Source organism: Protomyctophum parallelum (genome assembly GCF_964188405.1).
Source record: "Protomyctophum parallelum genome assembly, chromosome: 2".
Classification (NCBI taxonomy): domain Eukaryota; kingdom Metazoa; phylum Chordata; class Actinopteri; order Myctophiformes; family Myctophidae; genus Protomyctophum; species Protomyctophum parallelum.
In genome coordinates this window covers 35,330,306-35,349,295 of record NC_139699.1, presented here as the reverse complement: position 1 = coordinate 35,349,295, position 18,990 = coordinate 35,330,306, and the positions used below count along the sequence as shown (strand labels likewise).

The 18,990-nt window shown below is 43.1% G+C and overlaps 1 protein-coding gene across 1 annotated transcript; it reads right to left on the bottom strand.

Annotated features, from left to right (window-relative positions):
• Window positions 1–942: 942 nt before the first annotated feature.
• pkd1l3 (polycystic kidney disease 1-like 3) lies at window positions 943–18,788 on the bottom strand. The gene is made up of 18 exons (XM_083791835.1): window positions 18,741–18,788; window positions 18,029–18,187; window positions 17,819–17,931; window positions 17,495–17,618; window positions 17,171–17,293; window positions 15,517–15,739; window positions 15,211–15,392; window positions 14,091–14,321; window positions 13,563–13,664; window positions 12,885–13,063; window positions 10,370–10,516; window positions 9,972–10,174; window positions 8,324–8,511; window positions 7,176–7,311; window positions 4,333–4,528; window positions 3,591–3,807; window positions 2,629–2,713; window positions 943–1,467 (listed from the first exon to the last, which is right to left on the bottom strand). The coding sequence occupies exons 1-18, from the start codon at window positions 18,777–18,779 to the stop codon at window positions 1,406–1,408; spliced, it is 2,709 nt and encodes a 902-aa protein (XP_083647961.1). The 5' UTR covers window positions 18,780–18,788; the 3' UTR covers window positions 943–1,405.
• Window positions 18,789–18,990: the final 202 nt, after the last annotated feature.

The following is an 18,990-nucleotide window of genomic DNA, read 5'->3' as shown; positions in this document are numbered from 1 at the left end:
TTCATGATCATTCCTAAACCAGCATCAATGCAATTGATGGACTGAAATGCAGAAATCTTCCCTCAAAAAATCCACAAAATTGATTAAAAATAGCAGATCTAGCGATGTAACGTATTGTGAGCTTGTAGATAAGGTACTTTTTGTCCTTCCCAGTTGTATGGAGTCAAAAGTACAATATTTCTCTTTGATATATTGTGGAGTGAAAGTCACAAGTAGTCCTATTGAAAAATGCTAATACTCAAGTAGAACTCAAAATAACTATACTTTACTCTGATTAGTAAAACCAGCCTGAAAGGCTTGTCAGTTATGCCTAAACATGCAGCAACGATAAACTAATTGAGTTTTATTGTTTGTATAGTAACTTATTATTAAAAGAATAGCTTGATAACTGGTAATTTTAGGTTAAATAAGTTAATGTCCACGGAATATTAACTAAGCCGGAATCAAGGATTGTTCTCAGCTGAATCAATACTTTTTCTCTACGGATTCCTGTGGCTTAATGATTAACTGTAGTTCAGTATACATGATGTTGGAGACTACACAATCTTTCACGCAGAAAATACAGTACCAACACATAAAATGAGCCAACCTGGTCTCAATCAATCAGTTTATTAATAAATGTAATCAAATAAAAACAATAAGTCTTGGATGTTTCATAATCGAAAGACAGTACAAATCACATGCAAAAGATGCAATTAAGGTTGACTCACTGATATTGTCTAATGTATGAGGGAGGGGACCGTGTGTTCTCAATTACTTTTTTCTTTAAAAGGGAAAAAAAATACAGTTAGCGTGAAATAAATAAATAAAAAGTAATTGGAAAAACCATGGGCCCTTCGTACACAGAAGAACAATATTAGTCACCAAGCAGGAGCCAGGACATCCGTTTCCAATGAGTAACGGATTTTGAAGTTTAATGGGTTAATATAGGAGGGTAGCGTGTCTGATGAAGTAAATATGAAATATCTAAATATTGAATCAAGACTTAAAACAGTTTGGATTTCACACAAAAACTCAAATAGATGTTTAAATAACCCCAAAGTGTTTTAAAGTGAAATGCCAATTTAAATCATTATCTTGCTACATCAGAATTCATACAAACACAACACATTACAATATTTAATAAGTCTATACATATAATATAGAAATGTGTGACTCAAGGATTACCAATGGACCAGGTGCAAGAGGCCAGCAAAATAGTCCAATATATTCAGAAAAAGCCATGCTGACAAAAATAATTGAGGCTCTTTGATGCAAAAATAGTGTGGGAAATCTCTTTTTTCCCACTATATAAATGTGTAAGTCTGCTTGCTATTTCTGATAATTAAGTCTTCCATGTCATGTAACAGTGCAGAGAAGTGTATTAGGGGGGCAGGATTGGCAGCTCTGTGGACAGGTTTTGCAGCTATGTGGAGAATCCTCCGCTTCCATCCCTGCCAGAGTATTGTCTACACCTGCCTCGTTGCTCTATTAAAAAGAGAAGACCATGCCATTAGAATGACAGTGGCGGACTCTCCATCTCCACTCTTGGGGGAAGGATGAATTGATATGCCACTCGGGGATATTAGAGGGAATTAAGCATTAAAAGCAGTGGTGGAAAGTTACAAAGTTTAACTAGAGGCAAAATAAAGTGTGAAGGCTTGTGTCAGCCTTCAGACAGTTTGTTACCTCTAGTTAATCAATAATTACAAATAGGAACATCTCTTAAAGTATGTCATAATATTGATATTTTATAGCAGAATATTCATAGCCAATTGACTGTCTAGTTAGCTATAGTTTCATATGCGAACCTTGTCATTTAACTGCTGATATCATTTCAAAATAAGTTTAATTCAAGCTATCAAACCAATTTAACGACAGTCTATAATGATGAATCATAATTACAATGCACAATTTAAGCATTTAGCAGACACTCTTATCCCTCCTTATCCTGTTACAACCTCGGATAATAACGTTAAACATGATCTTATTGCGCCACAAAAGTAAACGGCACATAGTAGACTAGACAGCACAAACATTCATGATCTTATTGCCCCACTAAAGTAAATGACACATAGCAGACTAGACAGCAGAAATTACGAATGGCAGTGCAATATGCTTAAGAAACTCCCAGCAGAGAGCAATAGGGCTGTCACCATCAAGACATTTTACTTGACGATCATACAAATAATTGTGATTAACGATTTAATTGTGTTCTGGGCATTGGACATTGCAACATATAAAAAAAGATATAGCTGCAAGCAGCAATAAGATGGGGCCAAGCCACAAAGTTGGAGACGTCACTTTTTTTGTAATCCAATTGTCTATCAATACTGTACTCCCGCAGCCAACCATGCATTAGCAGAGTCCAGACTCCACACAAATGTGTTTAACCAGGCTACGAAAATAAGCAAATAACTTCAATATACAAACCTTCAAAATAAAGAAAATGGCTAATATACAAGCTCATAACGTGATACGTTGTGGGCTTTGGATTTGCTATTTCCCCTATTTTTGAAATGTTTGAAAATAATTGTGATTATCTCAAATAATTGAGATTAGGTGATTGTGTAATAATTGTGACAGGCCTAGAGAATAACATTTAACGTTGTTTGATGTTTTGTCTTTGAATGTATACAGTGTTTTTACCTAACAGCACTTGCTCTGCCTCTTCAGTCTCCTCTACTGCTACAGGCTTCAGTAGCAGGGCAAAGAAAATGGCCACACCTATCACCTATGAGACAGACACAGGTGGAATTCCTTAACACAACATCGTATTCCAGCATTTTAATAAAAAGGCTATATCATAGATAGGCTATCATATGTACTGTAGAATAGATTTTCGAAAAAGTGAAACCATGGCTAAAGAACGTAAAATGCGTTTTTTGAGGGGCTATGTCCAGCTTTTTGTGTGTGCACACACAAACTTTGTCCTAACACAAACATTAAATGCAATTGACAATGAATGGACAATTTTGAGTGTTTGTGTAAACACAAACATTGCGTAACACAAACATTGAAGACGAAGGTGAGGACGCACATTCTGATTGGCCGGAATGAGATGATGTACGATGATAAGAGCGCCCCTAACTTCACACAGGTGTGATTTGTCCTTTTTCTTTTTTTTCTCCACAATTTTGTTAACGCCAATGAATCACTCCCACTGCTTGCCATTACTGGCTCCACTGCCAGTGAGGATCGAGCCCCCACCGGGAGATGTAGACTGTAGAGCCTTTGTCCTACACCTCCCACTCAACAGTCCCTGCTGACTGACAGCCTGGTATCAACCTCCCAGGTGGAGGTGAACATGAGCCTATTGAACATGGGCCTATTGTGTTCGTGTAGTACATGGGCCTATTGTGTTGGTGTAGAAGACACTCAGAACATGGGCCTATTGTGTTGGTGTAGAAGACACTCAGATAAGCCAGACTCCCTGCAGTAAAGCCCTAGATTACTCTGCGGTGGAGGATAGCCACCCCTGATAGATTACTCTGCGGTGGAGGATAGCCACCCCTGATAGATTACTCTGCGGTGGAGGATAGCCACCCCTGCACCACCCGAATGCACGTAAAATGCTTCTAATTTACTGTATGTGTCTAGCATGCCTATACCTTGAGTGGCTGCAGTATGAAGATGCTCTGGAAGAGGGAGAGGCCCAGAGAGATGACCCACTGGATGGACTTCTCCTTGCCATACTGGAAGCCATAGAGCAGGGTGAAATAGGTGGACAATCCGCTGATTGACAGCAGCAGGAACCAACCCAGGAACACACACCACCAGGGCAGGGAGCAACCTGAAGGCCTTTTCTTCTTACTCACAGGAGAGGGGCTGGAACACAGAAGTGATGGAGATAGGAGAAGGACAGCAAGAAGAGTAAGGACCAATGCAAGTGTCAGATGATATGGCATTGTATGCTTAAGTCAGCGATTCCCAACCTGTAGTCCACTGGTGGGCCGTGAGGATATAGCAAGGGCCCCCCTAAATAATTTGTAAAATACTAAGCTTTGAATGATAATATAATATTAATATAAAGAAAATCCAATCTAAAAATAATGTATTTCTTTTCTTGAAACCTTAAAAAAACATTGATAACTAGGAACTTTGTTTACTGTGTTAGTTGCACTGCCAGAACACAATTGATTGACCATTCAAATAAAATCTTGACCACTCAACACGGTCAGATCGATGGGTGGGGCGTGAAGCCGGCTAGCTGTGTTAAGTGATCAGCAGGGCCGCAAACCCTTTCAAGATTTACCAAGTGGGCCTTGATCCAGAAAAGGTTGGGAACCACTGACTTAAATGACTGTGTAGAATGAGCTGTGAAGCATGCGTAATGGCACGTCAGGCACAGACCAGTAGGCCGTGTGACTGCTGAAGACCATCTCAGCCTTGCGAAGCATCAGGTTGGTGAGGTTGAGCGCCTGCTGATGCTCCTCTGGACTGGGGAAGGCCCTCACATCCAGTTTCTCCAGACACAGCAACAGGTGTGAAAGACAGGAAAGGACGAACTGGCTACAGTACACCCAATGGGGGTTACTCTCAGCCTCCCCTGAAACAGCAATATACAGTAGAGTACAGACAACAGGGACAGAAACAACAAGTTCAAGTCAGTTGGTCAATGTTTACTCTAGTTATTGAAAAACAGAACTTGAAACTTCAGTTAGGGTTCAATACAACAACAACAATGACAATAGTAACCATATAAAAGAAAACAAATATGAAAATTAAAAAATCACACTGAGTCTTTTAAACAAACATCATACCCTAAACAAACATTAACAATAGACTTGGCTGCTACGTGATGTGACGTTTAGTACTCTAAATCAAACATTTAAAAAGTCCATACTGCCATATGACGTATTACGTACGTAATTTCCGAAAGCCAGACATTGGAGGGGCTAGCGCCCCTCAAAAATAAATATGAAGAAGCCTTTAGAACAGGGGTCCCCAAACCACGGCCCGCGGGCCGTACCGCCATGTCATTTTATGTGGCCCGCCTGCCTCAAGCTTAATAGCCAAAATATAGGATTTTATTTTTATTTTTCATTAGCACTGGATGAGAGCAAATAATTAGATTAATACATTAAGATTAATTTGTATTATTGTTCTTGTATTGCTATTGGAGACACTGGGGAGGCACTGGGGGGACACTGGGGGACACTGGGCAGGCACTGGGGAGACACTGGGGAGGCACTCAGGGGGACACTGGGGAGGCACTGAGGGGACACTGGGGAGACACTGGGGAGGCACTCAGGGGGACACTGGGAGGCACTGGGGAGGCACTCAGGGGGACACTGGAAGGCACTGGGGAGGCACTCAGGGGGACACTGGGAGGCACTCAGGGGAACACTGGGGAGGCACTGGGGAGACACTGGGAGGCACTCAGGGGGACACTGGGAGGCACTCAGGGGAACACTGGGAGGCACTGGGGAGGCACTGGGGAGGCACTCAGGGGGACACTGGGAGGCACTCAGGGGGACACTGGGAGGCACTGGGGAGGCACTCAGGGGGACACTGGGAGGCACTGGGGAGGCACTGGGGAGACACTGGGGAGGCACTCAGGGGGACACTGGGGAGGCACTGGGGAGACACTGGGGAGGCACTCAGGGGGACACTGGGGAGGCACTGGGGAGGCACTCAGGGGGACACTGGGGAGGCACTGGGGAGACACTCAGGGGGACCCTGGGGAGGCACTGGGGAGACACTGGGGAGGCACTCAGGGGGACACTGGGAGGCACTCAGGGGGACACTGGGAGGCACTCAGGGGAACACTGGGAGGCACTGGGGAGGCACTCAGGGGGACACTGGGAGGCACTGGGGAGACACTGGGGAGGCACTGGGGAGACACTGGGGAGGCACTCAGGGGGACACTGGGGAGGCACTGGGGAGACACTCAGGGGGACCCTGGGGAGGCACTGGGGAGGCACTCTGGGGACGACGACACTTTCTTTTTTTTAATAGCGAAAATATAGGATTTTATTCTTATTTTTCATTAGCACTGGATGAGAGCAAATAATTAGATTAATACATTAAGATTCATTTGTATTATTGCTCTTGTATTGCTATTGGAGACACTGGGGAGGCACTGGGGGGACACTGGGGGACACTGGGCAGGCACTGAGGGGACACTGGGGAGGCACTGAGGAGACACTGGGGAGGCACTCAGGGAGGCACTCAGGGGGACACTGGGAGGCACTGGGGAGGCACTGGGGAGACACTGGGGAGGCACTCAGGGGGACACTGGGAGGCACTCAGGGGGACACTGGGAGGTACTCAGGGGGACACTGGGAGGCACTGGGGAGGCACTCAGGGGGACACTGGGAGGCACTGGGGAGACACTGGGGAGAAACTGGGGAGACACTGGGGAAGCACTCAGGGGGACCCTGGGGAGGCACTCGGGGGGGACACCTTTTTTTTTATAGTGAAAATATAGGATTTTATTTTTATTTTTCATTAGCACTGGATGAGAGCAAATAATTAGATTAATACATTAAGATTCATTTGTATTATTGCTCTTGTATTGCTATTGGAGACACTGGGGAGGCACTGGGGGGACACTGGGGGACACTGGGCAGGCACTGGGGAGGCACTGGGGAGACACTGGGGAGGCACTCAGGGAGGCACTGGGGAGGCACTCAGGGAGGCACTGGGGAGGCACTCAGGGGGACACTGGGAGGCACTGGGGAGACACTGGGGAGGCACTGGGGAGACACAGGGGAGGCACTCAGGGGGACACTGGGAGGCACTGGGGAGGCACTCAGGGGGACACTGGGAGGCACTCAGGGGGACACTGGGAGGCACTGGGGAGGCACTCAGGGGGACACTGGGAGGCACTGGGGAGACACTGGGGAGGCACTGGGGAGGCACTCAGGGGGACACTGGGGAGGCACTGGGGAGGCACTGGGGAGACACTGGGGAGACACTCAGGGGGACCCTGTGGAGGCACTGGGGAGGCACTCGGGGGGGACACTGGGGAGACACTGGGGAGGCACTCAGGGGGACATTGGGAGGCACTGGGGAGACACTGGGAGGCACTGGGGAGACACTCAGGGGGACACTGGGGAGGCACTCAGTGGGACACTGGGGAGGCACTCAGTAGGACACATCACGTATAAATATCTAAAACTACCAAGGATAGAAATACATTCGAGAGCATATAGGCAATACAGTCAATGAAAATGAATAAAGATTCGTACCTTGCATTAAATGGATGAGCTCGTGGACCTTGTCCAGTGCAGGGAAGAGATCAGAGGCTGAATCCAGTCTGGCCTTTAGCTCAAACACCTTGTTCCTCTTACTTACACTGAGCAAGCCAACAAGCTCCTCAATTTCCTACACAATAAAATACAACACAATGCAAATTGCAAAGGGGCTGTGGGAGGACATAAGGTGACGAAACGATTATGTAAAAGTCACACTCGGCTGTAACTACTTGTCTTCAGCTTGTATGTAGACTAGAGTACACATACAAGCTCAAGTGCAATTTGTCATACATAATATTAAACTTATTTTTTGGCACTTCATTGTAGTTTCATTGTAGGTATTTTAAAAATATATCTGATCTCACAGTTTTTACCACATGAACAAACTGATAAGAACAGGGCAAAGGAGAACGCTATCCCCCCCTTCCCTCACACCTCCGTCCTCCACTATTATGCTCGAATTGCACCTTCCTAAATTTGTTGTATATATGGAACACACAAAGTTCACCTAACTTTGCTACTACAGGGAAAACATATGCACATGCATATGATGATACTTTGATGATTTTTATCAGCTTGCAGAGCTGAATCAATGATCAGACTTTCTAGTCTAGTCACGTGGTCTAGTAGCGATGTAGTGGAGAGATTTTCATGATTGGATTTCACCCTTTTGCTGGGAGAGTAATCCCAACGGCCAATGGGACACTAAGCCCGCTCTCCTCTCCCCCAACGCACCATGACTAGAGATAGCTCTGGTCCATAGCCTTCTACTGCCTTCTAATGCAACACATTAGAGCTATGGACCAGAGCTAGACTAGAGACTGCAAACGCGACTACAGAAAGCCCCACTAGGGTACGATATGCAAGAGAATGGAATGCAAGCTGATATATAATGACTTGAGTCATTTCTTGTTATCCTTTGTTTGCAATTTTTTTTGCACACTCTTTATCCTATCTTTTTTTGCTGTTGTTGCTGTATGTGTATCATGTTGTTATATGCTGCTGCATTGTCTGAAAAAAATGGTTTTACTCTTATGTACCTGTACACAATAAGTAACAATAAAGTACAACCTTGAACCTTGAGGTGCCTCCAAACACACATACAATACAGTATGTCGTACTGTACGTACATACATACAGACCTTCAGAATGGTTGTTATGGTAACCATGGAAGTTTTCAAGTTCTGTTCTTCGCTGATCTTTTTAACCGGTGAGGAGAGGCGAGGTCTGATGCTGCGAAAGATGGTAACGATGAGGATGTTGATGGGGAACATGAGTAGTCCACTCTCCACCCCCACCATGATCTCCTGCCAGCTGACGTGCAGTGAGCCTGTGGAGACACACAAACTCAGTCAGTGTGATTAAATGAATGGTCTATCTACCAGGCCTCATTGACACGGCCCTGCTGTCACTGACACACACCATGACGCACGCACGCACACACATATTTGTATTACTATACTATACTAATTACCTAAAGCTGAAAATACTGTACAGGCTCACAATGTGTCTGCGACATCGGCTATTTTATTTTGTGCAACATTGGAATGCAACTAAGCATAAATCACTCATAACTCTAACCCTATAACCTCTAAACCTAACGCTAACCCCAACCCGACACCTTTCTTGTAAGCCTAACTCCCCCGATATTGTTAAACCATAAAGCAACGATTTATTTTGTGAGCACCAGCACAATAATTATTGTCCTCACAATGTCTACTCTATTTATCAAATTATATAATGTTGTGGGAACATTTGGACCTCTCTATTGTGTAATTAATGTCATATATTATGTATAATTTTGTATAGCCATAAATTCATGTCCCAATGACATATGATTGTAACTGAGTGAGCAAATTCGCATTTGTACAAGCTGCTAACATAATCGACTCAGAGATCAAATGTGGCAGAAGTTACTGATTGCCTACGCAGCTGGAGAATGGAGATGCCCTTGGAAACGTAGTGTTCACAAATGTGTTTTGTATTATCTACAGCTGACTCAGGCAGTAGGCTCCTGGTCCTCAGAGACTACATAAGAAACTCTCAATGAACAATTTGAAGTCAAGTCACAGTCGTACAAAGCACAACCTTTCCTTGAACAATTTTCAATCAAACAATCAAACAAACACACTTCCGTCGGTTAGACCAATGACGTGTAGATTTTACCAATGACATATGTAATGTGGGAAGTACCTCCAGAGATAAAGCCGCCTGAATCTCAGTCAGTGCCTGACTTGTATTACTATACTGTTTCAAGTATAGTAATACACGCACGCATGCATTACTGTACTACAACAGCATTACTCATCATTACAGAGTTACCAGTGTGCAGCACAACACTACTCTTCATTTAATTTGTAATTCCATTAAAGGCCTATTCATCCTCCAGTTTTAGGTGATAAGCTGACCAGCGAAAACTACAACATGACGTCATGTCGTGGTGGTAAGCTCTTCACCACTCACCCAAACACTTCTCTCTGTTTTCTCTAACCACCGTTTTGGTGGTCACCTTATCACCTAAAAGTGGAGTATGAATAGGTCTTAAGGCTCATACATAGTCTGGATTTTCGGTGGTTAGGTGACCACCGAACTACAACATGACGTCACGAGCCGCGGTGAAGAGCAAATCACCGCCCCAGCCCTTCTCTCTGCTTTAACTCACCACCGCTCAACGTTATTTCAGCTCCGGTGGTCACCTCACCACCGGAGCGGTGGTCACCTCACCACCGAAAGACTATGAATGAGCCTTTAGTCGTTCATTTGTAATTTGTAATTCAGTTGTTCATTCACCAATGGAGAAGATGACTGGGGAGGTGTCGTCTACAGGAATATTCCAGAAAGCGATATTGATAGCCATGGTGCAGAGCAGCAGACTCATGCAGCAGGACACCCTCTGGGCACGTGTGAACGGACTACGCCAGGGAGGGTCCACAATGGACAGCCAGATGTGTTCGTCCCTGAAGCCAGTCGATGTTCTACTATGGAAGATATTCCTGATCGAAAAGAAGGGGAAGCTCATTACAGAAACTGACTCTGACTGTGAAATACCAGATATACAAGTTCACAACGCATAAGGCGTAGGACATTAACTTGTATAGAGATACAAGGTATCTGCCCTACAGCAATGATATGGTGGTAACTTTATTTTGATACAAGAGTTGCTTCCGATTATTAAACTGGTGCACAACCTGAAGCTCCGAATCTCGTTCTGCTTTGCAGCGTTGAAGTTTTTCTTGGTCACGCCATCGCCCCGGTCAGTGCTCAGCCAGCAGTCACACAGGAAGTGCCATACCTGTCGCGTCTGGAGGTTCTGCACTGTCACTTTGTTGATGTACCTAATAGAGGAAGACAAAATATCACACATCAAATGACTGTATATTCATAATACAAGAGCAGTTCCCAAACAAGATATTGAGGCCAGCCTGACATTTTGACTTCTGTTGCAGTGATAGTCAAGAGGATTTCCTGTTGAGAGACAATGTCATCACATTTAGGCTCTAAATTCTAAAAGCACTCAGACACCCTCCACATGGCTCAAATATCAAATCCAGCTCAACTTGCCACAGTTTATTTCTAAACTAAACATATTTTAACAACCGGGATAGTAGAAATATTTCCTTCATGGCTACTAGCTACCGTTGTGAAATTATGTTTAGTTTAGTTTTTTCCATTTCCCACCTGCATATGATGCTAATGTTTCGAACTGTACACATACAAAACATTCTAAATACCATGTATATCTGTATAACCTGTTTTCTATCTCTTTTCATTTGCCCTCACTAGGCCCTCATTTATCAATCGAGTGTAAAATCTGCCACAGATTCGAGTGCAGGTTTCGTAGTACACCCACGTCACCACAGCATTTATAAAGTGATCGCAAACAGCTGATCCTTCCTTAATTTCGTTCCGACGTTAATAAATGTGACGGCTGAAATCTATCTGGCACGCCCTATGAAATCAAGCCTCGCCCTCGTTTTTGCGACAGGAACAACGGCATTACGATATTGAAACCATGGTTACAGGAAGAAAAAAACCGCAACTTGTTGTATCTTAAATAAATAAACCTGCATGAATTAAATAAAGCTGTCTGTTTCTCCTCTCGCTTCGCTTCCCTTGCTGCCTCCCTTGCTCCTCACCCCCCCCCCCCCCCCCGCACGCACGCACGCACATATCGCAATTTGCAAGCAACTTTCACTGTGTGTTGTTAGTTGTATATAAAATTATTAAAATGTTTATTCATTTAATATACAACAAGATTAGTGAACGAAAACCTGAACCTGTGATTATGTGAAGCATTCATTAAATAACATTGCTCACGTCATTGGAATGAGTTTCAGCCCGTGACAAATGCTGTTTTGCAACTCTGCATCTCCTCCTCCGCTCCTGTTCTGTCACTGTCGTGACCTGCATGCACGTTTATGACATTACTGTATATTAGGCTGCATGCCTCGCAGCCTAAACCTTATGTGGTACTGGTGGTAGGCTGTAGTGGTGGAGGTCCGTGAGTTAAGTTGGTACCCCGTGATTTCCATATGACGGGGAAAAAAAAGAAGAGATGCGGTCCCCACTTTGCTGCCTCGGCACTGTCGGCATGTCACATTTAGTGGCATTCGAGTGCGTCAGGTTTATCCTTAATTAAAAGGACGAGACATAACGCGAGAAAGACATGGCTGTAGATTGCAGTTGGTTGGTAGACTTGACTATATAGCTGCATAGCCTCGGTCCCAGGCTTATACTTATCTGCGAAAAGAAAATCTAAAGCTGCAGCACTGCAAATGCCTCTCGATCCAGTCATGGAATGAAGTAGGAGGGGGGGCTACCGGTATGCTCATGCAAAACACTATTTAAATGGCTTAAAGCATTGTTTTTAATTGCGCAATTTTAATAAGCTTGCACACTTGGTAATATCCTTCCAATTTCATATGACATGCCTTTACAAAATATATTTTCTTCACATGTAGGCTATTATTAGTTTTATACATTTTAGGAGTGAAAACATATGTTTAGATGCATGTGACAGCCTCTCAGCTGGTCAAACAATGCTGCTCCACTGTTCTACGACAGAAGAACAGGTGAGGATAAAGCGTACGACAGCTCCCGACCAGACGTGAGTTTTGAACTTTGTCAAGTTCAATTTCAAGCTTTGTCGGAAATGGTAAATGCCGAAAATGTCTGTAATTTCGGCGTGCACCCATATTTTGGCGTACGCACGGTTGATAAATGAGGGCCATACCTCTATAGAGAGCATTCTCTTCTCACAGAATACTACACAATGATAGAGCGCACACAAGAAAAAATTCACCCACTGTTTTATACCTTTTAAACTGTGATGTCAAATGAAACAAATTCTGATTCTGGAAAAAAATTAATTAATCAAAAAATGATATTGCTATAAAGTGGGGATTCTCTCTTTTCCGGATCTTTCTACCAGATCAGATGGGCGTGGATTTGAGATTATTATTCTGTGAGATATGGTTAGGGTTAAGGTTAGGGTTAGGCATGGTTTTTGCGAGGTTAATGTTATGGTAAGAGTTAGGTTTAGGCATATAACTATGCCCATCGGGTAGAAAAGTCTGGAAAAGAGGTAGTCCCGTATAAAGTGCATGAGAAGACAGTTAGCAAAGTAATCTAGTGAACAGCTGAGGACTGAAATGACTGAGCTACTGTTTCCCTTGCTATTCAGTTATGCTTTGACTACAATACCATGAGGGGTGGCCTCCAGAGCTGTCATGTTGTAGCCTAATGTTGTGCAGATCCCCCAGTGGGAAAGGTGTGGCCAGCAGGAACATGTCAACTGCTCCCCTGGCAAACACAGGCCTGTCGGGATCTTCCAGGTTATGCGTGCTACTCTCTCCCTCCGAGCCTATCAGCTTTACCGTGACCTAAAGGAGGCAAGGACGGCACTCTGATGGAAATGGTGGCTAAATTGTAAATTCCCACATTCACTGAGCGTCGTGACTCGGCGGCAACATAATAGGCTACACAGTAAAATCATCAGTGTGTAAAGGGCCATTCACACCAAGCACTAACTATAATGATAGATGTAACTGCTGTATATCATTCACCATTGTATTATTTTATAGTTGTGGAGTGAACTTCGCCCTCCACTTGCATTGGAACGGTCTTTCAAATTATATCTTTATCGTTATCATTATAGTCTTACTGCTTGGTGTGTGCAATCAGGGCAGATTGTACTCGAGATTGTACAGTTTCAATCGGACTTAGTGAACAAATGTGACGAAATGGACACTTACTTTTACAGGTTTGGTTACATTTATGTCTCTCAGAGTTAGTTACAAATTGACAAATGAACACTGAGGATTTTATAGGCTTAAGAAATCATGGTACTGTACACAATGGTCAATATTAATGATGAATTACATTGGCAGAGGTACCAGCGTTCTTCCGCTGGCCGGTCTGAACCCCCAGCAGGTAGTTATACTGAGCACACAGATGGTTGTCCTTCAGCAGGATAATCTTCCTCTGAGAGTGCAACAGGAAAGCATTTTCAATGCATAGAATTGATAGAAATGTTAGAGTGTTGGGTGTCCTTTAAGACAGTCATAAGATCGTCAGAGCATCATACCTTCTTTAAACACAATATATATAGCATAATAGTGTGCAGCAACATTGTGTCTCCATATAACTAATGGCCTAATTCACCATACTATAATGTCACTCACAAGTAGCCAAAATAATAGATCGCTATTTCTTGCTTGCAAGGTTGTGGCCTTTTTTATCTACTTTTCTGCAATTGTTTGGAGGGAAAAAAGCGAAGTGTGTCTGTGGGTTTTATAAATGAAAAGTAAGCTTGTGACTAAATAATAACTACATTTCCACACCGACAGTGATGCTATTATACAATACACATTGAAACACAAACAAAAATAGTAAAATAAAAAACCTCACCCTGGAGAGAGCCCTGCGGTCAGCATAACAGGCCCACAGTAGAGTGATCAGGTACAAACCAAAGAAAGCACACAGCAGGGCCAGCACCACATAGTTCTCAGACACGGTGGAGAACAGCTCCGCCGTACGGGATACGTCCACATAGTTGGGCATCACAAAGAAAGAACTTCCGAAAAGTGTGAGATGGTTACAGAGGCACTGAGTCTGATGTGGAGTGGTTCTGATCCCCACCTGAAACAATCAGTGGTGGAAAGTCAAGTCAAGTCAAGTACTGTAATTAAGTAGTCTACAGAGGTACTTTTACCTGAAAACCACTACAGTTATTTGAAAACCTTTGATAGATCTTACTTACATACAGTAACTAATTAAACTATTTTAATTGTCTCCACCAGGCCGAAGGCATGGGGAGAGAGTATGTTTTGCACTCCTTCCGTCCGTGTGTGTGTGTGTCCGCCCGTCCATTACCAGCTCATCTCCGGCACCGTTAACCCGGTCAATGCCAAACTTTGCACACACACTCCCTAGATGTCAACGATGAACCTCTGCCCCAAATTTTCCAGAATTGCCTGTTATAGTGCCACAGGAGGCCGACTTTTGTAAAACATTTTTTTTTTATATATTACTCTTCCAGATTTTGTCCAAAAATCCTGCAAATCTTTACACAGCATCTCTATAGTCATGTGCTAATCTGTCCGATATTTCATATTCCATCCTAATTGGCTAACATTGGCTTTCAAAGTTTGCAGGATTGGCCCGTTTTGAGAAAAAAAAGCCTCAAATCATGAACGCAGGGTGCAATTTACGTGACATCTTTTTTTTAATGTTCTGTTTATTATTATTTTTTGTTTTTTTACAAATGCAGAAATAAATTGAGAAATGCAAAATTTACGTCCACACACTTCCACGCATTAGGCTGAGGAATATATCCCACCCTTTTCACATTGTTATAGTGCCACCAACAGGGGGATTTTTGAAAAACTAATTTTGGAACAAAATGCCTCAAATCATCCAATTTCCATCAAAGGCGTAAGAACAAATAGTACCTGTTACATTGGCCTATTATAGCGCCACCAGGAGGCCTGAGGGGCACTTTTTCTAGTTTTAATTTGATCCCCCTCACCCTGCAGCCTGCGTTGCTCCAGACCCTCCGCTCTGTGTTCCAGTACAAGCACTTGCTGGTGTACGAGCTGAAGTTCAAGGTCACATCTTGTTCCCCACTGTAATTGAGGACGGTGGTCTTAATATACCATGTTCCTGTGGTCTGTTGGAACATTTCAGGGGTCAACATCCATCGATGACCTCCTGTTACAGGGAGCAAAATGCAGAACAAATTTCAAGCTATGGCACACTGCAGTGACAGTGATTGAATGCAATAGCAAGAATAGCTCAAAAGGTTTTTCAGAAAGTGCACCTCTGTTACACTTACCTGTGTTATTGACCACGATTCTGCTGGTGTAGTTGGTCTCCTTAGCAGGCGCCCCTGGGAACAGTAGCATCAGCAGTGACACATTGAAACTGGGTTCCACACTGAAGAAGAGCGTCACATTAGCATCTGTGATGTTAAATGCTGTCAGTACTGGTGGAGCGCCGCTCTTCAACACAGCAGTACTGGTGCTAATTGATGGAGGACCTGGACGAGGAAGGAAAATCTGTGGAAGAGGAGAAACACAGAAGTACTGTTGGTACCGTTTTTGTTTTTTATGGGTTTTTTTTACATCACAAAGCATCACAGAAACACAAACATAAAAGCAACAACGTACACCCCCCCCCCCCCCCCCCCCCAAAGAAACAAGGACAAGGACAAACAGGACAAAAAAACCCAAACACAGGTCACATCATGGGTCACAGTCAAAGTATTGTACACTTGTGAGAGAGGCACTGTCTGTTAATTCTGAAATCCACTGTCCGCTATATTTGGGTCACACCGAGCAGTCTAATCCAGGGAGGTATACGAATATTGAAGTATTCTATAAAGGATCTATAAAGGGTCTAAAAGGCTTTAGTGAAGCCGAGATTTTTCTTCTTCTCCTAAGCTTAAGAAGTAGGCTGCATCACATCGTTGAGCCAAATTGAGTGAGAGGGTGTATTTGGCGACTTACAAGATAGTAATATTCTTCTTCTAGCTAACAGTGTTGCAAAAGCAATAATCTCTAACTTCTGATTCGTGTACTGTAATAGCCTCGGTCCCAGGCTTACTTATCTGCGAAAAGAAAAGCCTGGTCACAACCTAAGGCAGAGAAGCTATCGGCGGTTGTATCCTCCGGAACAGCCGTCAAATGTATTTCCCCCGGATATGTTATATTTTCCCGACCAATCACAATTTTCATTCGCGGAGAATGTAAACTGATTTGTAAAGCATCAACGATTTCACTTCCGCTAAAATCCCGCAACTTCCGCTGATAGTCTTTTCAGCTTAGGTCTTGCCCAGGGTGGTACTGTAAGGGGTTTGACGGTGTGCCGAATATAGCCATCAATGGACAGGGTTGTAGCGCAATTTCTAGCACGTCTGACAGTGTGACAAACACAAGTGACCAAAATCGCTGTAGCTGGGACAAGACCAATACATATGTGATGTGCTTGTGTCTGGGAACAGCGATCACACTTCGAGTCTGCCTCAGGATACATTTCAGCCACCCTGCTTTTACTAAGATGAGCTCTATGTACCTACTTTCAGTTGAATTAGGCTGAGGTGTGCACATGAGGTGGTTGAGTTGACTCTGTATAGTGCGTCTGCCCACCCCTCTACAGTACTCAATTCTCTTTCCCATTAGTTTTTTAACCCTTGTGTAACAGTAAGAGATGAGATAAATGTGTAAGAGTCTGAAACAAAATAATAAATCCATGCAGGAAGGAAAATCTGTGGATGTGAAATGCATGCAGGCTTTAGCATCAGGAATGATCCATTAGCAGTCTGATTTGGAAAAGATGGTATTATTATAGAATCACAATATTATTGTAGCCATCAAACATTGTAAATGATTGAAACAAATATTTTTGGACAGTGCCAGAGATTAGTGCCAGAGATTGCTAACACATATTCGTACACCGTGGGACATAATTTATTCTAGTCATTCCTGTACCTCTATCATCTCTGGCAAGTTGCTCAGACGGATGTTTGAGGATCCGTCGTTAAGTATGAGACTGATGAGGATTCCTGAGATGTTCTCATCTGTTGGATGGGGATTGTTAGTAAAGGTAGTCACCTAAGAGAAGCAAACAACAACAGAAAGTCAAGTGAGCCAACATTCCCCTCATATATATATATATATATATATATATATATATATATATATATATATATATATATATATATACACACACACACACATTCCAGATGGGGGTCCGCGGCCAAATATATTTGGAGGCCCCATGAAATCTTTCGAGAAACACTGCTCTATACAGACCTGGGCATTGACAGTCTCGTACCCTCCCAGCTGTGACTGGAGTGCAGAGAAGGAGGGGAGCTTGATGACAATGCCATCCTCCTCTGAGCCCAGCACTAGATGGTCCATAGCAGCTGGTGTGTGGCTGGCAGGATGAAACATATTACAACACAGTGTTACAGTAATGTAACTCCAGATAGTGTACAAATGGAACCAAATGGACTTGAAAGATTATGCAAAGGAACAGAATTCTTTCACCCAAGTCATGCAAATTATTATGTAAAATTGCATGTTTCCATTTTAACAATAGAAAGCGATTGATATTCTCAATAAAAAAAGACTAACCTGCTTTGATAAAAGGTTCCCATTGCATGTTTTATAACAATTGTCTTTTTAGTTCCTGAAGCCACCAGTATGCTGATTGCCTTGTAAATCTCAAATACTTGTTCAAACAAATACTGGAAAGGAACAATTGAACAAAACATCAAACCTTCGAGTGTGATTTGTCTTTGTGTTTCTTAATATTCTCTTGCACACATCTTTGCCTGAACTTACATTGGAGTTTGGGTTTGTTGCTCCGCCACATTTCTTTATTGAGAGAGTAAAGATGCCACCTGTACAGTTGATAATATGGCCTATTGTTTCATCGTTTTGTAGAATAGATTGTGGAGGAACTTTTCGTGTGCCTTCAAGCAAGTATTTAATGAAGTTATCCTGTTGGCATGGGAATACATCACATATATAAAATGCATTTATCATGCAACATGCGTAAGCTAAGAACGTAACTAGAACATATCTATATAATGACACTATACATATAAACTATACTATACTATACTATACTATACTATACTATACTATACTATACTATACTATACTATACTATACTATACTATACTATACTATACTATACTATACTATACTATATAAAGTGGGTAGGGTAAGTGCTATGGGCCATGATGGAGTCTGAAAAGGTGGGTTTTCAGACTACTGGCGGAAGATTGGGAGAAAGGTTCGCAGTGAAAAGGCATGACTCATGAGTACAGCTCATAATTTATGAGCTCTATAGAGGACCTAGTGAATCATGCTTATACAAAGTTTTGTATAAGCATGATTATAGATGGTTCTTTGTTCTAGTCAGATGAATGCGAACAAAAGTAAAAGCCTGGGTACCGAGGCTAATCAGATGAGACATGGATCAGATGCCGTGGTGGACACTGGCCCTTTCACTGTTACTCGGCCAGGAATAAAGTCTGCTGTTACTCACCCTGCTTGCGTCTGTGGGTTCGCCTGCATTCAGTTCCATGCGCAACAATTCTTTGTCTGCTGCCTGTCTCAAAAAAATATAATCAGTATACCAGTAAGACGCCTGAGAGCGAGAAGCAACCTCGCCCTAAAGAGGCGCGTCCTCCTGGGTGACAGGCAGCAGACTGCTGGGCGAGTGCTGGTGCTGGGGTAAGATCTTACTTTTTGGGCCTGTTGAGAACTCTAGTTTTCATTATGTGTAGAACCACTTT

Coding starts and splice junctions, on each gene's coding strand:
- pkd1l3 (XM_083791835.1), bottom strand. CDS start 18,779: ATGGAACTGAATGCAGGCGAACCCACAGACGCAAGCAGG. Junction 8,512..9,971: donor CCCAGTCATCTTCTCCATTG/GTGAATGAACAA, acceptor GTGTCTCCACAG/GCTCACTGCACGTCAGCTGG. Junction 2,714..3,590: donor TCATACTGCAGCCACTCAAG/GTATAGGCATGC, acceptor TCTGTCTCATAG/GTGATAGGTGTGGCCATTTT.